At 42.7% G+C, this 23,352-nt stretch overlaps 1 protein-coding gene and 2 non-coding genes across 4 annotated transcripts; all 3 read right to left on the bottom strand.

Annotated features, from left to right (window-relative positions):
- Positions 1-51: 51 nt before the first annotated feature.
- Positions 52-21,792, bottom strand: KHDC4 (KH domain containing 4, pre-mRNA splicing factor). Of its 2 annotated transcripts, XM_031001551.3 has the most exons (14): positions 21,679-21,792; positions 20,976-21,192; positions 17,054-17,182; positions 16,638-16,717; positions 14,465-14,517; positions 14,036-14,199; positions 12,993-13,204; positions 10,976-11,036; positions 9,490-9,547; positions 9,004-9,257; positions 4,646-4,819; positions 3,773-3,885; positions 3,018-3,109; positions 52-1,328 (listed from the first exon to the last, which is right to left on the bottom strand). In XM_031001551.3, the coding sequence occupies exons 1-14, from the start codon at positions 21,714-21,716 to the stop codon at positions 1,129-1,131; spliced, it is 1,845 nt and encodes a 614-aa protein (XP_030857411.1). In that variant the 5' UTR covers positions 21,717-21,792; the 3' UTR covers positions 52-1,128. The 2 variants fall into 2 exon arrangements, with proteins under 2 accessions (XP_030857411.1, XP_055217672.1); XM_055361697.2 differs by having other exon boundaries at positions 52-3,109; positions 3,773-3,857.
- On the bottom strand, positions 7,536-7,672 carry LOC115932352 (small nucleolar RNA SNORA42/SNORA80 family). Its single transcript, XR_004068640.1, has one exon. It is a non-coding gene; the product is annotated as a small nucleolar RNA SNORA42/SNORA80 family (small nucleolar RNA).
- On the bottom strand, positions 13,319-13,447 carry LOC115932360 (small Cajal body-specific RNA 4). The gene has a single exon (XR_004068649.1).
- Positions 21,793-23,352: the final 1,560 nt, after the last annotated feature.

Here is a 23,352-nt window from a genome sequence, read left to right as displayed (position 1 = left end):
GAATTTCAGTGTATGGATGGGTTGTGGAAGAAAACAGAGAAACCACAAGCAGAATATTTATAGATTTATTTATAATGAAATTATGGTCTAAATATTTACAACATATAGGAAACCAGAGGATAAGTTTATACAAAGCCAGCCTGCAAAGTATTCAAATGTGCAAAAATGACAATTCAATATCTCAAACTATTCCTGGTTCAGCAGACTAGCTCCTTCACTTTCACACATCAATATTTGATACAAAAAGTTATTTTGGCAAAATCTGTAATGCCAAGAAAAAGGACAATTTGCAATTTCAGTCATTAAGTCCAAAATCCTATAGCCAGCAGTCAGATCTCTCTATTTTAGCTGCAACCAGTTCTGGGAGAGAGAGACCACTGTATTTCATTTCTGTGATGAGTTCTGACCAGTTTTAGTCAAGAAGTTTTCTCTGACCCAGCTGAAGACAGGATCTTAGAAGGGCAATAAAAACAGTAATGGCTATGAGACCAATGTGCCTGAAGGTGCCAGCTTTGGATCACCCCAATTAAAAAACACAATGAAAAAATAATTTCATTTTCCTATCCAGGATCCAGCTATATCCAACAGTTTTAAATGAGACAGCATTTTCCAAAACAGAAATAATCCAAAACAAAACAGGGATGCAGATCTGTCAGAATTAAATACTGAAAAGGACGGTCTTAAAATCATTTCCCCACTAATAAATAGTAAGGCTCTGTTTGTAACCAGTTATATATCAAAATTGACCAAACAGTAGTAAAATACAAATAAAACTTTCTTTATGTCAGAATTGGGGCTATTCACTTGGAAAAGGCTGACCAGGTCAAATGTGTATGGGAACGACCCTGTTAGGATGCTTTGTTGGACAAGCACATTTCACCAACTGTTAAAAAGCTTCTGAGATAAATTTGTGATTCTAATTAAATTTTAACAGATTCTATGCCACTGCAGAAATAAGGATTTTTGTTGTTGTTAAGGAACCCCTTTAAGAAAGGGGGGCACTGAATCTCTAACTTCTGCAAAGGTCCAAGATGGTTCCCAGCACAGGCCCCAGAGTCTTGTTAAATCAAATGCATGCATTATTGCTAAAAAGAGTCACTGAGGGTCAAAACTCTGTTCCACTGTTTCCTAGGGAGCCATCCAGAATGGCATCTGTTGTTTAGCTCGTGGTTGTGATGAAGGATATTGGTATCCCAAACTCCAGCCCTGTGGAAAACTACTTGCATTTTTATGACCTCCATGTTCCTCCTCTTCATCAGATGAATCTGCAGCATAAGCCACCAAGCCAAATCCCTTCTCTGTAGTTTTCATCTTCTTGGCTGGATAATCTAGAATAGAGAAAAAACAACCCCAACCCCATCCCCGCCAAGGGAAAAAAAAAAATACCATAAATTCGTTAATTAAAAAAAAGATGTTAATTTTAAGTGGTTAGTTGGACACCATTTTGAGGTCACAGGGTCAATGGTCACCCAAAAACGTTGAAGATCACACGAAAAACAGCACCAGCATCAGCAAATGTGAATCCACCAGAACCATGTAAGAAAACAGAGAAAGAAAAAAGAAACACAAAAAAAGAAAAAAAAAAGAAAAAAAGGAAAGTTAGCAAGTGAGTCTCTTGAGGGCTGATATTTCACCTTTTAAAGAGTTAAAAGAAAAGAAGTTAAGAAAAGAAAAAAACGTATTTTCTTCTGTTCATTTTTATGAGTACAGGCAAAGAATAAAATATCCCATGTACCTCTACAGGATTTAGAGTTCTGGAATGCTAAAAGGCAACATTTTCCTAACAGCCACAAACTGACCATTACTGACCAATAGAGTTATAAGGGGAGGTGTGGCTCAGCTCCCAATATAAAGCAAAATCAACCTTTATTAAGTCCGTATCAGATGACCTCCTGGTATTCACATAATATAGGCAACAGGATTTTGAAATGACCTACCACTCATTAGTATTCACTGATGCTATGTATAAAATAAGTCGACTAACTCTTTTCTAGATACACGTTGGTTGGAAACAAAAGGTTGTCTGTATACAATTTTTTTAAAACTATTTTTTCTCTCTGTCTCGACACACGTTGGTTGGAAATGAAAGGTTGTCTGTATACAATTTTTTTAAAACTATTTTCTCTCGACACACGTTGGTCGGAAAGGAAAGGTTGTCTGTATACAATTTTTTAAAACTATTTTCTCTCTCTCTCTCTCGACACACGTTTGTTGGAAATAAAAGGTTGTCTGTATACAATTTTTTAGAAACTATTTTCTCTTTCTCTTTCTTTTTTTTGAGACAGAGTCTCACTCTAGTGCCCAGGCTGGAACGCAGTGGTGTGATCTTGGCTCACTGCAACCTCCACCTCCCAAGTTCAAGCGATTCTCCTGCCTCAGCCTTCCAAGTCGCTGGAATTACAGGCATGCACCACCATGCCCAGCTTAATTTTTCTATTTTTAGTAGAAACGGGGTTTCACCGTGTTAGCCACGCTGGTCTCAAACTCCTGACCTCAGATTATCCGCCCACCTTGGCCTCCCAAAGTGCTGGGATTACAGGCGCGAGCCACCGTGCCCGGCCCAAAAGTATTTTCACTAGCCAACAGATTATAGAGGTTGGATTAAACACCTGAATGAACATCAGGTTAGAAAACTAATAGCTTTATTTATGTATTTATTTATTTATGAGATGGAGTCTTGCTCTATTGCCCAGGCTGGAGGGCAGTGGTCTGATCTTGGCTCACCGCAACCTCTGCCTCCCAGGTTGAAGCGATTCTCCTGCCTCAACCCCCTGAGTAGCTGGGATTACAGGCGCCCACCACCATGCCCGCTAGTTTTTGTATTTTTAGTAGAGATGGGATTTCACTATGTTGGCCAAGCTGGTCTTGAACTCCTGACCTTAGGTGATCCGCCCACCTCAGCCTCCCAAAGTGCTGGGATTACAGGCGTGAGCCACCGCGCCCGGCTGAGAAAACTAATAGCTTTAGACCAGTCTTAGTTAGCCACTCCCCTGTTCCCCCAGCTATATCACACTCACCATGGCTCCCTGTTAAGGTCCCAGACCCATTCCTTTCATCGGACTCTGTTTTTATTCCAGTCACTGGAAAGGCTGGTGGAGGCATCAACTGCCTATTGAAAAACAAAATGAAACTTTCTTTCAGACAATTTAAATTTTCTTAACTTATCCAGTGGATTAGAAGTGCAATTATGTCTGCAGACAATCCTTCAAATTCATTTTAACCATTAATTTCAATCCCTTCCACCTTCCCCCAGCCCCTTTATAAAAGTATAAGGCCTGTCTACACAGCAATTGCCATGACAAAAATCGAATGAACTGTTATAGAAAGATATCAGCTCCTTTCTTATGAAGGTTAATATACTAATATAAGAAAGGAAAATTCAAGCACTGTGTGGCAGGCTGAACTCCCACATTCATGTACTTCCATCCATGATATTCTAATGACTCTAAAGTAGCAAAAATAGCTGAATTATGTAACATTTCTGTTACTGTCTACCCTTAGGAAAATGGCCAAGATGCAGACAATGGAAGTCAAGAAAGATGTCTGAACAAGTAATAAATTATTCAAAGCCGAGTATAACTGCTTCTAAATCTGTAAAAGGCCTATCATTATATTTTACTTCATTGCATCAATTACAACAAACAGAAGCATATTTGATTCAAAGATTTCATTTCAGTTTCAGAATACTTAAGCTCATAGCAATGATCATTACTCTCACTAATGGTGCAAACAAATAACATCTGAATACATTTGCATAATTATTCCAACTTACCTGTCCCTCTCTCTCTCTTTGCCTGAGGAACTTGCTGGCTTCGATCCTGCACCTTCAATCTCATTCTGACTGGAGAAGCCTGTACCTAAATTAGTCATATGAATGGGTCCATGCTATGAGCAGAAAAATACAGTGGCATTAGCAAATCTACAACTGCCGTATTGACTTTAGCTCCTTAATGTAACTGTCAAGTGCCTCATCTTTCTGATAAGTTGTAGTAAGTTAAACTACTACAAAGCTCTTTGGGATTTGCTATGTAACTGTAGTCAAAAGTAGGGATTTTTTTTTTCTCTACAGGACTTGGACAGGGGTGTTATAATTCATTATGCTATCTATGGCCTGTTTTTAACTGACTGCCCATAGCTCCACTAGTTTCTATAAACCTAGCTAGAAACTATAAAAAAATGCTTTGGTTTAAAGAATGATTCAAGGATTCTGGCAAAATGGAAAGGTATTTCTGATAAAATTGCACCAAAACTACAAATTAAGAATCTTTTTAACTTTAGTGGCTAACTTTACAATTACATGTACAGAATCACTCCTTTTCTAGCAGTCTTGAGGGGTGGGGAGACTGGAGGGAGATATCACTCTCTTTTTTAGGTGGAGGGTAAAAGAGAGAGCACCATTGAAAGCCAAGGTTTTAAATACAAACCACATACTGGTAGATCAAGAGCTTTGAGTGAGATGTATAAGAAAGTAAGAACTCTCAGAGGCTTTCAAGAGTCTGTTGAATAGGATAAAAAACCTAACCAAAATGAATTCCAGAAAGCAGAAATCCTAGTACTGGGAGAATGATGTGAATTTATCTTTTTTAAAGGGAGAATACAGTAGAAGAATAAGGTGAAGATAAGAAAACAGGGTATTTTATTTAACCTGGTATCCAAGCAGTCCAGATTCCCGTTCATCTGGTAACTCCTCTGTGAATCGTCTCTTCTGTGCCTGGGGCTGACTTGGGAGTGGGGGCTGGGGCTGGGGCTGGGGCTGGGGGCCAGCAGGCAAGGCAGTTTTGACAGGAGCAGCAGGAATAAAAGGACCACCCATCGGACTCTGGGACCAAAACAAACCAAGGAAGAAAAAAAGTGTGAGAATGCCCAAGGAATAAGTAAACAATGATTACAATATACTTTAAGGATCAATAAGTATCATATGAATTTTGCATCTTCAGGTCCTTAGTTTCCTTCATGTATAATTTGGTAACATTATCACCTAAGCCTTCTCACCTTCATCCTAGGGAAACATGAAATTGACAACCTATATACAGTGCTTTGAACTTTTAAGAAAACTCTGTTATGCATTTGGGCTACTAGGAGTAAACATGACCATTAACAAACAGAACTCCAACCACTGACAGTCAACGTGATTAGCTTTCTGTAATAAGCTTTCTGTTATTTATAAATGCTGTTAATGCTTGTGGAAGAAGCAATTTCATCTTCCACTCCCTTAGTTATTACTAAGCTACTATGTCAAGATTAAGTCTAATGTTTGAAGATGTTGTTCCAAAAAGGAATAAGGGGTATCAGAAGACAGTATATATTACAGAGGACTAGGCAGGTCTGAAGAGAAAACTCTATACAGCCATGCGTTGCTTAGCAATGGTAATACGTGTTTTGTTTTGTCTTGTTTTTGAGACAGAGTCTCAGTCTTGCTCTGTCTCCCAGGCTGGAGTGCAATGGTGCCAACTCGGCTCACTACAACCTCTGCCTACCAGGTTCAAGCGATTCTCTTGCCTCAGCCTGCCGAGAGACTACAGGCACGTGCCACCATGCACAACTAATTTTTTTTTGTACTTGTGATCCATCTGTCTCAGCTTCCCAAAGTGCTGGGATTACAGGTGTGAGCCACTACGCTGAGTAGGAATATGTTTTGAGAAATGCACTGCAAGGCAATTTTGTCATTTAACAAATGTGTACTTATACAAACTTAGATGAAAATAGCCTACTACACACCTAGGCTATACGATATGGCCTATTCTTCTAGGCTACAATCCTGTATAGCATGTTACTGTACTGAATGCTGTAACACAATGGTAAGTATTTGTGTATCTAAATGTAGAAAAGGTACAGTAAAAATATGCTACTATAATTTTACAGGACAAGCATCATATGTGCAGTCTATCACTGACTAAAACGTTGTAAGGTGGCTGACTGTATTAATAACACAGCTAACATTTACTGACAGATTGGATCATCTTACTTAATCCTTGCAAACCTCTGAGATTTTTATCACTGTGCCCATTTTACATCTAAGGAAAACCAAACCCTAGACAGGGCAAGTTACATCCCAATATCACACAGCTCAAAAATGGGAAAGCAAGATCAACCCTGTCAATCTAATTCTAACTCCCAGTTTTTTTGTTTTTGTTTTTTTTGAGTTTTGCTTGTCACCCAGGCTGGAGTGCAGTGATGCGATCTCGGCTCACTGCAACCTCTGACTCCTGGGTTCAAGCAATTCTCCTGCCTCAGCCTCCCAAGTAGCTGGGATTACAGATGCCTGCCACCGCGCCCAGCTAATTTTTGTATTTTTAGCAGAGACAGGGTTTCACCATGTTGACCAGGCTGGTCTTGAACTCCTGACCTCAAGTGATCCACCCGCCCCAACCTCCCAAAGTGCTGGGATTACAGCTACATGAGCCACTGCGGCCGCCTTAACTCCCTGCTTTTAACCACTCTGCTGTATTGCTTCCCAATTACAAAGGACTGACCCTCAAATGTAGAGACCTACAGAGCTGGCTAAATATAAAAATTAAAATAATTTTGGCCGGGCACGGTGGCTTATGCCTGTAATCCTTGCACCATAATCCTAGCATTTTGGAAGTCCGAGGCCGCGGATCACCTGAGGTCAGGAGTTCATGACCAGCCTGGCCAAAATGGTGAAACCCCATCTCTACTAAAAATACAAACATTAGCTGGGCGTGGTGGCATGTGCCTGTAATTCTAGCTACTCGGGAGGCTGAGGCAGGATAATCACTTGAACCCAGGAGGTAGAGGTTGCAGTGAGCCAAGATCACACCACTGCACTCCAGCCTAGGCGTCAGAGTGAGATTCTGTCTCAAAATAAAGTAAATTGGGTGCGGTGGCTTACACCTGTAATCCCAGCACTTTGAGAGACCAAGGCGGGCGGATCATGAGGTCAGGAGATCGACGCCATCCTGGCTAACAAGGTGAAACCCCATCTCTACTAAAAATACAAAAAAATTAGCCAGGCGTGGTGGCGGGCGCCTGTAGTCCCAGCTACTCAGGAGGCTGAGGCAGGAGAATGACCTGAACCCGGGAGGCGGAGCTTGCAGTGAGCCAAGATCGCGCCACTGCACTCCAGCCTGGGCGAGACTCCGTCCCAAAAAAAATAAATAAATAAGATAAAATAAATAAATAAATAAATAAGGCCAGGCGTGGTGGCTCACGCCTGTAATCCCAGTACTTTGGGAGTCTGAGGTGGGCGGATCACAAGGTCAGAAGATCGAGACCATCCTGGCTAACAAGGTGAAACCCCATCTCCACTAAAAATACAAAACAATTAGCCAGGTGTGGTGGCAGGCGCTTGTAGTCCCAGCTACTCGGGAGGCTGAGGCAGGAGAATCGCGTGAACCTGGGAGGCGGAGCTTGCATTGAGCCAAGATGGTGCCACTGCACTCTAGCCTGGGCGACAGAACGAGATTCTGTCTCAAAAAACAATAATAATAAATAAAAATAAAATAAATAAATAAAATAAAATAAATTTGACTAGAGACCACAAATAAAATTTAGTTCATAGCTTTTTTGTTACACACTGTGCAACCCCCTTCAGTGCTCACAGCCCACAGGTAAGGGGACTGGGCAATGGTTCAAGGCTGCCATTTACTCTGGCATGGGTACACTATGAGAGGCCCACAGAGAAGGACCCACCATAAATCCATTACCATGCTCTCATTAAGTCTCTCCCCTGCCTCCAAGACCAGTATATATAATCCATCCAGATTATTATCCAGACATCTACTCTTTTCCTAAAATTCTACTTTCATGATTTAAGAAATTGTGGCCAGGTGCGGTGGCTCACACCTGTAATCCCAGGACTTGGGGAGGCAGAGGCAGTTGGATCATGAGGTCAGGAGATCGAGATCATCCTGGCTAACACAGTGAAACCCCGTCTCTACTAAAAATACAAAAAAATTAGCCAGGCGTGGTGGTGGGTGCCTGTAGTCCCAGCTACTTGGGAGGCTGAGGCAGGAGAATGGCGTGAACCTGGGAGGCGGAGCTTGCAGTGAGCCGAGATGCGCCACTGCACTCCAGCCTGGGCAACAAAGCGAGACTCCGTCTCAAAAAAAAAATTTTTTTAAGTATACATTTCTTAAGTTATAAAAGAAACATACCAGCATTTATAATCCTTACATTTGAAAAGTTTATATATCTCTTACATAATGTTGCTTTTTAAAAATTTTTTTGAGACAGTCTCACTCTGTCACTGAGGCTGGAGTGCACTGGCACCATCTTGGTTCACTGCATCCATGACCTCCTAGGCTCAAGGGACCCTTCCATCTCAGCCTCTTAAGTAGCTGAAATACAGGTATGTGCCACCATGTCCAGCTAATTTTTTTTGTAGAGATGGAGTCTCACTATGTTGCCTAGGCTGGTCTCAAACTGTGCTAAAGCAATCCTGCCTCAGCCTCCCCAAATGCTGAGATTATGTTTCCTTCTAAGATTTGAAATGCTAACTCAGTTCCAATTACTGAGAGGTGTGGTGAAGGTAGCCCCATTCTCCTTGAGGACTTTGTTAACACTGCAAAGGTAAGGTTAGGCAAACAATGGCAAAGGGTATGGCAAACTATGACTGTGGCCTGCCACCTGTTTTGTAAATAAAGTTCTACTGGAGTACAACAGCTATGCTTATTCATTGAGGTATTATCCACGGGCTGCTTCTGCACTACAACCACCGAGTGTGATAGTTGTGACAGAGAATGTATGGCCCTTAAAGCCTAAAATATTTGCCATCTGACCCTTTATAGCAAGTGTGCCCACCATCCCCACTTTAAACAGCTATTTGGTGTGCAAGACTTGTGAAAATATAAACTTCAGGATGACATACACACATACACACTAATCCAAAATATTCAGGTAGGTTGGTGGTAGGAACACAGAAGACAGCAGGAAAAAGACATTCCACATCACATGATTTATTTCTGGAATACCACTACTTCCCCTCTTTCCCCAGTTTTTCCTAAATTCAGTAATATGTTGTTGCATATCCTGACATCCTACCTGTCCAGTGCTAGCTGGAGGCTGCACTTGTGTTATCGGGTATTGTGTTGGCACAGGTGGGACTCCAGTAGGTAATGCCGGCAAGACTCCAGGTGCTAATGAAACAGCTGGTGGCACTATGCTTGGTACTCCGTAGGGAGGTTGAACTGGCTGCTGAGGAGGGGGAACAACAGGGTAACCAGACTGATAGCCATTGGATGGATAATATGGTGGTTGAGGAGGGACACTACTTATAGCAGAGGGTTGTGTATAGCCTGAGGGGGAAGAAAAAAAGTGTTTAATCAGCTGCAGCAGAATGAGACAATTTAGCTGAATATTAAACTTAATATCTAGGGAAGAAAAATACTGAGGCATGAATGGCTTTCCAAATTACCCTAAATTAAAGGGAACATTAATAGTGCCCTGGCACAGTCTAGCCTCAAGTATCACAGTTACACATAACTATCACTAGCAAAATACTTTTTGAACACTTCAAGATGTACACACCTGGTAAAGGTACAGCAGTATTAATCTGATTCACAAATCTAGAGTATTCAGCATGAACCTGAAAGAGAGGGGGAAACAAATTAACATGGGACAGCCAAAGCTGTGCATTTACAAGGGTCTGATTACATAATTCTAGGACCAAAGCCATTAGGAATTAAAATATATCTACCAATGTTCCAATCAAATTTAAACTTGTTTAACCTACATTTTTTTTTTTTTTTTGAGACAGAGTCTTGCTCTGTCACCCAGGCTGGAGTGCAGTGACGCGATCTTGTATCACTGCAACCTTTTTTTTTTTTTTTTTTTTTTTTTGAGACAGTCTCACTCTGTCACCCAGGCTACAATGCAATGGCGTGGTCTCAGCTCACTGCAACCTCCACCTTCAAGGTTTAAGCGATTCTCCTGCTTCAGCCTCCCAAGTAGCTGGGACTACAGGCGCGTGCCACCGCACCCAGCTAGTTTTTGTATTTTTAGTAGAGACGGGGGTTTCACTATGTTGGCCAGGCTGGTCTCGAACTCCTGACCTCATTATCCGCCCGCCTTGGCCTCCCAAAGGGCTGGGATTACAGGCATGAGCCACCGTGTCCAACCCACCTCAACATTTTAATAAGGCAAATCTATAAATTATTAAGCCAATTTTGGGAATTAGGAGAATAATCCTGAATCCCCTAAACCATACTCAATTCTGGGGTACAGAATCATTTAGAAAGCCACAGAAATTAAGTAACTAGGAAATTTCCAAGTTGTTAGTATAACTGGTGAGACCTCATTCATTCACATTTACTGGGTGACTTTTCCTCAAGGAGCTCACATTTAGTAAGGGTTTCGTATTTTCCTCATACTTCCTTCCTATATATTATTAAGTCCATAACCTCAAGTACCAACAAAGATGGCAAATAGTCAAGAAAATTATCCGGTACAAGGGTTGGTAAATCAGGTGATAAGTACAAACGTAAAAACAAACAAACAAAAAGACCAACCATGAGCTACCCAATAAGGCACCAGAGAACACAAGGTTGAACATATTCAGTGCAAAACCTGATTTCCTCTAAGTGCTATAAAGACAGTCCTAAGGTTTAACTTTTGGTTGTTTATAGAATAAAAAGAATGCATAATCAAATGCGCAATCATCCCCCAAACATGTCTAACTGGTTTTAAATTATTATAGTTCTACCCTTACTTCAGACTGGAGTTATGCTAATACAAGCCAAAGAAAACCAACACAATGACCAGGTGCTAGGAGAGAGGAAAGGCATGGGATGATTTCTCTCTCAAAGACTCCAGAAGGAACAAATTCTGCCAGCACCTTGATTTCGGACTCTGCTTCCTGGACTGTGACAGAATAAATTTGTGTTATTTTAAGCCACCCAACTGCCATAACTTGTTATAGCAGTACTAGGAAACTAAACAGGTGAAAGAAACAGCTAAGACATACTCCAAAATGGCAATTGCTCTTCTGAATGAGTATCAGACAAATACAACTCACTGTTTGCAAAAGATTCTCACAAAGCTTCTTGGCGGCAGCCAGGCCTTCTGGTTTGGGGTGACTGCAAAGAAATAACCAGGAATTCAAAGGAGAGAAAAATAAATAAAAGATGCAGAATTCTGCTTTCATTTTCCATGCTATTTTACAAATCTACATTAATACATTCACTATAGCTCAAATCTAGGCCTCTGAAAATCACAAAACAGAAACACAAAACGTAAGTCTTTTAAGATATAACCACTATCATTACCACAAATATTTTATTAGTCTTTCTCTGAGCAATGGTACTTCTCGATATAAAAATGTTTAAAGTTCATAAAATTACTATAAAATGTATTAATATTGACATACATTTAAATGAAAATTATTTCAGACTTATCACAGCTCACTTTAAGATTTGTTTTTTTTTGGCCGGGCGTGGTGGTTCACACCTGTAATCCCAGCACTTTGGGAGACCGAGACAGGCGGATCACGAGGTGAGGAGATCGAGACCATCCTGGCTAACACGGTGAAACCCCGTCTGTACTAAAAATACAAAAAATTAGCCGGGCATGTTGGCGGGTGCCTATAGTCCCAGCTACTCGGGACGCTGAGGCAGGAGGCGACAGAATCTCGCTCTGTCGCCCAGGCTGGAGTGCAGTGGCGCGATCTCAGCTCACTGCAAGCTCCACCTCCTGGGTTCACGTCATTCTCCTGCCTCAGCCCCCGAGTTGCTGGCACTACAGGCGCCTGCCACCATGCCTGACTAATTTTTTTGTTTTATTTTTAGTAGAAACGGGATTTCACCGTATTAGCCAGGATGGTCTCAATCTCCTGACCTTCTGATTCATCCGCCTCGGCCCTGAAAGTGCTGGGATTACAGGCCAAGATTCACTTTTGTACAGACTTGTACAAACCAAAGGACTTGAATACTAAAGAGATAATTCCGTCTCCTAATTCAATAATTTCTCTTTTTTTTTTTTTTTTTTTTTTTTTTTGAGATGGAGTCTTGCTCTGTTGCCCAGGCTGGAGTGCAATGGAGCAGTCTCAGCTCACTGCAACCTCCGCCTCCAGGGTTCAAGCAATTCTCCTACCTCAGCCTGCTGAATAGCTGGGATTATAGGTGCCTGCCACCACACCTGGCTAATTTTTATACTTTTAGTAGAGACAGGGTTTCACCATGTTGGCCAGGGTAGTCTTGAACTCCTGACCTCAAGTGATCCGCCTGCCTCGGCCTCCCAAAGTGCTGGGATTACAGGTGTGAGCCACCGCACCTGGTTTTTTTTTTAAGACAGGGTCTCACTCAGTCACCCAGTCTGGAGTGCAGTGGTGCAAACACAGCTACCTGCAGCCTTAATCTCCTGGGCTCAAGCCATCCTCCTGCCTCAGCCTACTGAGCAGCTGGGATTAAGGTGTACACCATAACACCTGGCTAATTTTTTTTTTTTTTTGAGATGGAGTCTCGCTCTGTCACCCAGGCTGGAGTGCAGTGGCGCAATCTCGGCTCACTGCAAGCTCCACCTCCCGGGTTCACGCCATTCTCCTGCCTCAGCCTCCTGAGTAGCTGGGACTACAGGCGCCTGCCACCACACCTGGCTAATTTTTTTTGTTTTATTTTTAGTAGAGACGGGGTTTCACCTTGTTAGCCAGAATGGTCTCGATCTCCTGACCTCGTGATCCACCCGCCTCGGCCTCCCAAAGTGCTGGGATTACAGGTGTGAGCCACCGTGCCCGCCTAATTTTTTAAATTTTTTTGGAGAGATGGGGTTTCGCTATGTTGCCCAGGCTGGCCTCAAACTCCTGGGCTCAAGTGATCCTACGCCTTGGCCTCCAGAAGTGTTGGGATTACAGGCATGAGCCACCGTGCCCCAATTCTACAATTTCTTTAACTAATTATAAAGTAATTACTCCTAGCATTTATCTAAATCCCTCATTACTATTAATTACACCCAGTTTTCTCTTGCTCCTTCTGAATCACTCCTGACTGTACCAACAAGTTGACAAGAATTCACATGTCCCCTGCCCTATCCATCCATACCTGATGTAAATATACATAGGTTCAAAAGCTTCTCGGCCAGATGCTGGCTCAATGCAGCCTGAACCTTTGCCCCGCAGGAAGACTTTGGCACCTGTTTCAATCTGAATGTGCTGCAAATAGGAGCAGCCTGGACCTTCCACCTTCTCCTTGACATTAAAAGTGGGTACAGCATGTTCTAGACCCACAAATAATTTATCTTGAACATAATGCATCTGTAGGAAGAACAGAATACTTCAGATTAAACAGAATATATAATTAAATCCTCAATCTTTGAAATAAGTCAATAAGAAATTATAGCAAAGACAGTCTCCTGTAAAACTGGGGTAGAGTGTTGGGTAGTACAGTCAGCCCTGTGATACTCTTCAGTGAAGGCTGCTCTCTCCAACCCTTTTTTCTAGGAGGAATGTATCAGCAAAGTCTTACTTCATCAGACTCAGCCTTCTTAGTCCTCCAGTTGTCATCGAGTTTACAAATACAAATTAAAACCACTAACTTCAAAATGTACAACATGTATACCTTCTGCTCTATCAATCTCCTTTCTAGAATATATCAATATGAAGAAATGTGTGATCAGGTGTTCATTATACCGTGGAGAGCTGGATTACACACTAACAGAATACCTATGGCAGGTAACTTTCGGGACTGGAATTTGGAATTTCACGATTTTTTTTTTCTTTATATGTATTACTTGGCACTTTTTTTTTTTTTTTTTTTTGAGATGGAGTCTTGCTCTGTGGCCCAGGCTGGAGTGCAGTGGCATGGTCTCAGCTCCCTGCAACCTCCACCTCCCGGGTTCAAGCAATTCTCCTGCCTCAGCCTCCCAAGTAGCTGGGGTTACAGGTGCCTGCCACCATGCCCAGGTAATGTTCGTGACGGGGTTTCACCACATTGGTCAGGCTGGTCCAAATTCCTGACCTCAAATGATCCACCCACCTCGGCCTCCCAAAGTGCTGGGATTACAGGAATGAGCCACTGTGCCTGGCCAGCACATATCATTTTTATAGAAATGATAATGCTATTAATGATCCCTCCCCAAAACATACCCCTGACTGGAAGGGAGGCTTCTGGCTAACAGCTGGAGACAACTGAGCGATGGGTGCTGGCTGGTGATAGACAGTTACTGTTGCACCATTAAAAGTTGGACTTGTTCCTGTGGCAGCTTTTACCACTCCATTGGTGATAATTTCTTTGATCCGGTTTACAGCTCCTTAGAAAAACACAGACAGTAAAACTGAATGGAATGAACTGACTAGTGCCCAGGCAGGCCAGTGTTCAATTACTCACACATAAATCTGCTTTATACGTTACCCAAATATGTGGCTCTCAATCCCTCTAAACTCCCATATAAATTTGTGTATAGTTCATGAACAAGGGTTAGAACAGCCATCAGGGACACTTTGCCAACTTGCTATACAGAGCCCTGTACTTTGCTCTTCACAAAAAGTGCTACGTGAGCCAAAAACATTACTTACTGTCCACTAATTCCCGTGTCTGGCCCTGAACATGAAGATATAATGGACGATCCCTATAAAGAGAAACAAAAAAGGATGATCTCAATGTGGTCAAAACCAAAAAAGGAGTCAAATGCGTCACCAGATCTAATTTGTAATGTTTCAAGTTTCCAAATAACCAAAAGGGACTATATACATTAGAAGGGTTTTGGTAGCTAATGTCTCAGAACATGCTTTAACAGCTGGGGAACAAATAAACTTCTTGATCTTAAAAGTCAACTGGCCCACAGAGCTCAGATCAAATCTGTTCTTATGGATTCACTACCATTATTTTCCAGTCTATTGAGATAACCCAATATTTAAGAACAGAATTCCTTTTTGCTGGTTGTCTAATAGGTTATAAACAAATGTAGTCTCGTCTATCCAAATCAATGGGGCAAGCTGGGTGCTGTGGCTCATGTCTGTAATCCCAGCACTTTGGGAGGCTGAGGTGGGTGGATGACATGAGGCCAAGAGTTTGAGACCAGCCTGGCCAACATGGCAAAACCCCATCTCTACTGAAATTACAAAAATTAGCTGGGCATGGTGGCACGCCTGTAGTCCCAGCTACTCAGGAGGCTGAGGCACAAGAATCACTTGAACCCAGGAGGTGGAGGTTGCAATGACCCAAGATCATGCCATTGCACTCCAGCCGGGGCAACAGAGCGAGACTCTGTCTCCAAAAAAAAAAAAAAACACACACACTCACACACACAAAATTAATGGGGAAAGATTGATCATGCATATAGAGAAACCCCTTAAGGCCCACATCAACTGATAATTTAGATCTTAAATGTGAAGAGGACTTAAATTACAATAAAGTGATCAATAACCATATACAGTTAATAAAAAGTAGCAGGTAAAAATAACTTTTTAAAGACAAAGTTCAAAACAGCAATCAACACATATAGAAAGTTTAAATACATTCTTGGGGCTGGGCACGGTGGCTCATGCCTGTAATCCCAGCAATTTGGGAGGCCGAGGCAGGGGAACCATCCGAGGTCAGGAGTTTTGAGACCAGCCTGTCCAACATCGTGAAACCCCATCTCTACTAAAAATACAAAATTTAGCCGGGTGTGGTGGCGCATGCTTGTAATCCCAGCTACTCGGGAGGGTGAGGCCAGAGAATTGCTTGAACCCAGGAGGCAGAGGTTGCAGTGAGCCGAGATGGCGCCATTGCACTCCAGCCTGGGCAACAAGAGCAAAAACTCCTTCTCTAATAAATAAATAATAAATAAATAAATAAATTCTTGGCCTGGGGTAGGAATTAAATTTTGCCACCTTATTTTGTGTAGTTTAAGCTAATGTTAAAAATGTTGCATTCCCTAAGTACCTATCAACTGACAGTGAAGAGAAACTCAAACACTGAATGATGGAAGGAATGAAATGAAACAGATTAAGTCTTTACCTGAATAATCACAACCTATAACCATCATAAAGACAAAAAAAAAAAAAAAAAAAAAAAGAGCCCATTTGTGAGGGGAACTATTTCCACAGAAAAAAGTTAAGAAGTATATACAATGCCGGGCGTGGTGGCTCACGCCTGTTAATCCCAGCACTTTGGGAGGCCGAGGGGGGCAGATCACAAGGTCAGGAGATCAAGACCATCCTGGCTAACACGGTGAAGCCCTGTCTCTACTAAAAATACAAAAAATTAGCCAGGCGTGGTGGCAGGTGCCTGTAGTCCCAGCTACTCGGGAAGCTGAGGTAGGAGAATGGCATGAACCTGGGAGGCAGAGTTTGAAGTGAGCCGAGATCACGCCACTGCACTATAGCCTGGGCGACAGAGCAAGACTCCATCTCAAAAAAAAAAAAAAAAAAAAAAAAAAAAAGGACATACATTATTTCTGCAGATCATATGGAACAGAAAGAAGAAAAAAAAGTATATACATTAAATGTTAGCGGTATCTTCTTTTACACTTTCCTATAATTTGTTTCCTCCAATAAAAACATTAAATGTGAAATAAAAGTCCAAAAACAGGTCCCAACATCTTGTATCTGTTTGATATCCAGAATTCTGCTATAGTGTGCACACACATACCCCTCAAACCTTGAATCAAATATTGTGTACACGTATTACCTAAGGATAAAAAACATGAGGCTAACGTGAGTCATACACCCAACCCTTCCATAAACAAGATAAGAGAATACGCACCCTGGTCCCACTTTGGCTTTTTCCTCAGTTGTCATGAACCTCCCTCGAGTTGATACTGCAGCCCCACTAAGTCGGCTGATCTAAAAAAGGAAATGTTCAATTAAAAAAATGTGGCAATTGGTTGATTTCAATGGCAGACAGATTTTCTTCCCATTCATTCATTCAACCAAGTAAAGAAGGAAAGAATTCTCTCCTGTATCTGAAATTTTGATTCCATGGTTTCTTACTCAAACCAACCCAGAGAATTCATTTATATCCATTTCATTATCTTCCGCTGAAGTTAAATTAAACCCAATCCTGACTTTAGAGACTATGACCCAAACCCACTAATAAATATCTGACGCCTGTCTATTTAGAGGTCTTCTTTATCTGAATCCACTCACCGCCCTCCCCAAAGAGTCTCAATGCCTCCTCACCTCGTCTTGAGTCTGTCCTCGAGTCAGCAAGTTCCTACATGTGAGAGGCACATCATTAATTTCTACTTCAGCTACCACCAGGTCATCCTTGCTTTTATTGCTAGTTAGGCCTTTGCCAGGAGCCTGAAGCTAGAAAAAAGAGAAATTAGATTAAAAAGTTTTTATGATGAGATAAAGTCTATTTTTTAATTTTATTTATTTACTTATTTATTTTTTCATTTTTTTGAGATGGAGTCTGTCGCCCAGGATGGAGTGCAGTGGCATGATCTCAGCTCACTGCAACCTCCGCCTCCTGGGTTCAAGCAATTCTCCTGCCTCAGCCTCCTGAGTAGCTAGGATTACAGGTGTGCAGCACCATGCCCAGCTAATTTTCGGATTTTTAGTAGAGACGAGGTTTCACCGTGTTGGCCAGGCTGGTCTCGAACTCCTGACCTCAGGTGATCCACCCACCTCGGCCTCCCAAAGTGCTGGGATTACAGGCGTGAGCCACTGTGCCCAGCTGAGATAAAGCCTTTTAGTCATCCAATGTACAACTATCCTTTCCCAAGTCCCACACCTCCCTACCCTTCCCTTCATCTGCCTGTAAACACAGTTGGTCATTCTTCATAAACGAATTAACAAGCAAACAAAAACCTCACTAAAATGACACTAAATAAAGTCAATAATAAAGTCAATCTGCTTGAAGGCCACAATCAAGATTTCTCTGTGACCTTGGCCCTATGTGCATTTTTATGATCACCTAATTACAGAAGCTCTAGGGACTAGAAACTACAACCTTCAAAAAGAAAATTAAAGGGCCAAGTTATGATACTCTATAGCTCAGTTAGTTGGCTGTACATGGAGTAAAACACAATAGAAGGTAGAGGAGCAATGCCTACAACACATATACCTCATGCATACAATAGGAAGTTGTCTTTGTGCCACTCCTATAATCCTAACATAAAATCCAACTAACTCCATCCTTGTAAAGCTCTCAAAAACCCTTAAATTGTATCTAACTAATAATTCCTCACTCTATTACAGAAGAACAAAGAAGAATGAAAAACCAGTAAGATGGTAAAACCTGATCCGGTTTCTTTCAATTTAAACTACATGGAGTTTGTGATCAGCCTGGTCAACATGGTGAAACCCCGTCTCTAGTAAACATACAAAATTAGCCAGGTGTGGTGGTTCGTGCCTGTAATCCCAGCTACTCTGGAGGCTCAGGCAGAATTGCTTGAAGCCGGGAGGCAGAGGTTGCAATGAGCCGAGATCACGCCATCGCACTCCAGCCTGGGCAACAAGAGCAAAACTCTGTCTCAAAAATAAATATATAAATTACAAAAAAAGGCTGGGACCGGTGGCTCACATCTGTAATCCTAGCACTTTAGGAGGCTGAGGAGGGTGGATCGCTTGAGCCCAAGAGTTTCAGACCAGCCTGGGTAACATGGCAAAACCACATCTCTACAAAAAATACAAAACATTAGCTGGGCACGGTGGCATGAGACTGTAGTCTCAGCTACTCAGCAGGCTGAGGCAGCAGTAAGCAGTGATTGTGCCACTGAACTCCAGCCTGGGCAACAAAGCAAGACTCTATCACAAAAAAAAAAAAAGACAGATAGAAAGACAGAAAGAAAGAAAGAACGAATGAACGAAGGAACCAAACAGGCTCATGCCTGTAATCCCAGCACTTTGGGAGGCTGAAGCAGGGTGGGCAACATGGCAAACCCATCTCTTCAAAAAATAAAAAAAATTAGCCGGGCATGGTGGCATGCGTCTGTAGTCGCAGCTACTTGGGAGGCTGAGCCTGGGAGGAAGAGACTGCGCCACTGCACAGTCACTGCCTGGGCAATCAAGCCAGACCCTGGAACCACAGGCATGCACCACACCTAGCTAATTGTTTTTGTATTTTCTGTAGAGACAGGGTTTCACCATGTTGCCCAGGCTGTTCTTGAACTCCTGGCCTCAAGTGATCCACCCACCCGCTTTAACCTCCTGAGTAGCTGGGACTACAGGGGCCTATCTCCCCAACCTATGTCTAGAAAATCTGCTCAAGAAGGTAACATACTGTTGTTTACTTTGTGCATTAAATACATTTTTTAAATGTGGAGGCAAAACTAAATACAAACTCAGCAATATCACCTTACCTTTATTTAACCCCTTATAGTATTCATTTACATTATCATCTCAATGAATCCTTATGGCCGCCTTTAATAGTATTTATCAATGTTGTCTAAGAGAACTTTTGGTGACAAGGGTTCTAGTCTATCAGTCGAATATGGTAGCCATTAGCCACATGTGTCTCTTGAGCACTTGGCAGGTGGCTAATGTGACTAAAGGTCTAAATTTTAAATTGTATTTTGGTTTTGCTTTGCTTTTTGCTTAAACAACAGGAATTTATTTCTCACAGTTATGGAGCCTGAGAGTATTTAATTATTTGTATTATTTAGACAAGGTGTCACTCTGCTGCTCAGGCTGGAGTGCAATGGCAAAATGACAGCTCAATGCAACCTCAAGATCCTATGCTCAGGTGATCTTTCCACCTCAGCCTTCTAAGAATCCAAGAAGAATTACAGAGGAGCTGGGACTACAGGTGTGAGTCACCACACCCAGCCCCTTAATTTTAATTTAAATTGCCACATGAAGCTAGTGACTACTGCACTACACAATGCAGGTATATATTACCAACAAGAAAGCTGAGTTTCGTTATGCCAAAGCCATGTAACCAGTAACTGTGGATTCTGGGTTTCAAACTGTGGATTCTGGGTTTTTAGGTTTTATGATTCTAAATCCAGTGTTTATGTATCCTGCTGAGGCAACTACCTAAAGATTATTATTTTAAGAAAAAAAAAGAGCTTAAACGATTAACATCAGTATTAAAAATCTTAATATACAAGGAGCATTACATCTTTGTCAAGATGCTTTTAATTTTTCCTCATAAACCTTAGAAATGGATGACTGACTCACACAATCTTTGCAAACAATAGGCTGCGCCTGGTGGCTCATACTTGTAATCCCAGCACTTTGGGAGGCAGAGATGAGCTTGGTCAACATGGTGAAACCCTGTCTACTAAAAACACACAAAAAAATTAGCCGGGCATGGTGGCATGCACCTGTAATCCCAGCTACTCGGGAGGCTGAGGCAGCAGAATCACTTGAACACAGGAGACAGAGGTTGTAGTGAGCCGAGATCACCCCACTACTGCACTTCAGGCTGGTGACAGAGTGAGACTCTGTCAAAATAAATAAATAAATAAATAAAACCCTACAGGTTCTAATTAGAGATGACACTATGGGGCTCACTTGATTTACCTGAACTCCTCTGACTTCAGGGAAAAAGCACATATATTAAAAACATGTTATGTTGCTTTAAATGACTATGGAAATACAGCTTAAGCTGAACTAAGTGAACAAGGACAAGACAAGGTATTTGGTCCATAAATGTAATCAGCCCAATCAAAAACGCCTCGTAAATATGTATTTGTAACAAAATGTGTTCTGGAACATTCCAAAACTAAATGATCTCCCAACTACTATATCCATTTATCCTTTACTAACACAAATTATTATGCGATTACAGGATTACAAACAACTTTTTTTTTTTTTTTTTTTTTTTTTTGAGACGGAGTCTCATTGGGTCGCCCAGGCTAGAGTGCACTGGCACAATCTCGGCTCACTGCAACCTCCGCCTCCCGGGTTCAAGCAGTTCTGCCTCAGCCTCCTGAGTAACTGATTACAGGCGCGTGCCACCATGCCCGACTAATTTTTGTATTTTCAGTAGAGACGGGGTTTCACCATGTTGGTCAGGCTGGTCTCAAACTCCTGACCTCGTGATCCACCCGCCTCGGCCTCCCAAAGTGCTGTGATTACAGGCGTAAGCCACCGCGCCCGGCAAAACAACTATTAAATTCGCAATTAGTGGAGACCCTTCAACTTCAAATACCTTCTCAGAAGCATTCTGAGTTGGTTTCAGCTTCCCTTTTGCCATGAGCATGGCATTGATCTTGGCAGCCACAGCAGCAGCAGCATCCAAGGCTCCTGAAGGAGCAGCTGTGGTGCCCCCAGGACTTCCCCCACTGCTGGTGACCTCCCCACCTGGGGCCGCTGGAGGGAGGAAGAGAAGTGGGGCTGGAGCTGGTTGGTCCCATTTGCTGCGGCGCCTACATGGAGAAAAAGGAAAACATTAGGCCCCAAAGCTTTCATGTATGTTATTCTTTCCTTACTACGCCTTAGCACCCCATTTTCCCTCTATTACATTCCATTTACACCTCCGAATCACCTTCCAAATCTAAAACTCCCCTCTCCTTAGACAATTATTGCTTATTTAACAAACCCCCACTTTCAACCCTTCCCCAAAATCTTTCGTTTCTACTGTCACCTATATCGAAAGACTCCACTCTATCCTACACGCTCTAGTTTACGCCTTCCCCTTGGCTCGCCCTTCCAAAAGTCCCCGTTTGCCTCCTCCCTCGGATCCCCGCCGGCCCTTTAAGGGCCCCAGGCCTGCTCAAGATCCTTCTCCCCAAACGTCCAGCCCTTTACTTCCCACTTAAGGGCCCTTCCACCCTATACGCAGCTTCTCAGGGTCCCTCCGCCTCTCCTGCGCCCCAGTGCTCGCTCCGATGCCCTCGCCCCTGAAGCCGTACCCGCCAGCTCCAGGATGTGTCGCGCTCCCCGCGGACATGGCGACCGGTTCTACTCAACCACCCGCCAACTATCCGACTACCACCTTCTCGTCACTTCCGCCCCCAACGTTCTTACGCACAGCCTCTTCCGGTCGTGGGGCCGAGCGGTTCCGGTGAAAATGTCGATTCCGATTGGACTCTCGATGATTTAAAGGCATCTGGCGTTTCTGAGGCAGGTAGGGTGTGATCTTCCGGGTTGCGCCTTAACCTTAAGAAAGATGGCTGCTATGCCTACTATAAATGCGGAATCGGGGCTAGCCGAATCCATCTTTATCGTGGGCATGTTGTTAGACTAGAAGACAATATGCATGAGTCAGGAGATTAAACAGGTTTCTCCTCAAATTCCGCTACGTTTGTGTTGAGTCCTAGTTTCTGTCTGGGGAGACAGCCTTCTCGCGGCTTTTGCCCGTTTCACGTTTCTGTTACTTAGGAAAAGGAAAAGGATTCGTTGCAAAGATCATTTGGAGAATTTCTCTGTTTGTTTGCTTCATTTCTGTGCACCAAGCAGGGAATATAAAAATAAGAAGATGAATAAGCCGCAGGCCCTGCCATTCTGGTACTCTCAATGTGGCAAGGCAGGTACGCAGGCAAATATGTATGATAGAGTTGTATATTAAGCAAAGGTCGAAGAAGATAAGCTGCTCATCTTGCTGGAGCGTTTAAGAATGGGACGCTAAAAAGCCGGTTGAGTGCTGGAGAGGCGATCAAGCGTAGGTTATGGAGCACCCTGTTCTGGCATCTGTGTACTTAACGGTTGAGCTGGCTGGAGTGGGAGGCCAGAAGATGAAAGGCCTTGAATGCTATGCTGAGGAGTTTGAGTTGATTCTGTAGGCTAAACGTTTCTTTTTTTTTTCTTTCTTTCTTTTTTTTTTTTTTTTTTTTTGAGACAGTTTCGCTCCGTCACCCAGGCTGAAGTGCAATGACGCGATCTGGGCTAACTGCACTCTCCGCCTCCCGGGTTCAAACGATTCTCCTGCCTTAGCCTCCCAAGTAGCTGGGATCACAGGTGCCCGCCACCACGTCCAGCTAATCTTTTGTTGTTGTTGTTTTGTATTTTTAGTAGAGACACAGTTTGGCCATATTGGCCAGCCTGGTCTCAAACTCCTGACCTCAGGTGATCCACCCGCCTCGGCCTCCCGAAGTGGTAGGATTACAGGCGTGAGCCACCGCGCCCTGCCGAGGCTAAAGGTTTCTAACCTTTAGGATGTCTTGGAGCTTCAGTGAGTCTCCTGATCCTCCCACCTCAGCCTCTGAAGTAGCTGGGACTACAAGCACGGGCCACCACACCTGGCTTTTTTTTTTTTTTTTTTAAGAGACCGGGGTGGTAGGGGGTGCGGGGGTGGGGGGTGTCTTACTATTTTGCCTAGGCTGGTCTCAAACTCCTGGGCTCAACCGATCCTACCACCTCGGCCTCCCCAAAGTGCCCCTTTTCCTCTTCTCCCCAAAACACAATGCTGTTGGGATTCTGATTGAAATTACATTATTTATTATATTTGTCATTGTAAAAAATTTGTGATGTAACTCCTATGCCATAAATTTACCCTTTTTAAAGAGTAAATTTAAGTGCACAATTCAGTGTTTTTTAGTGTGTCCACAAGATTATGCCACAGTCATCATTATCTAATTCCAGATTAT

The sequence above is a fragment of the Gorilla gorilla genome, chromosome 1 (assembly GCF_029281585.2).
Source record: "Gorilla gorilla gorilla isolate KB3781 chromosome 1, NHGRI_mGorGor1-v2.1_pri, whole genome shotgun sequence".
NCBI classification, from domain to species: domain Eukaryota; kingdom Metazoa; phylum Chordata; class Mammalia; order Primates; family Hominidae; genus Gorilla; species Gorilla gorilla.
This window is presented reverse-complemented; position numbering and strand designations above follow the sequence as displayed.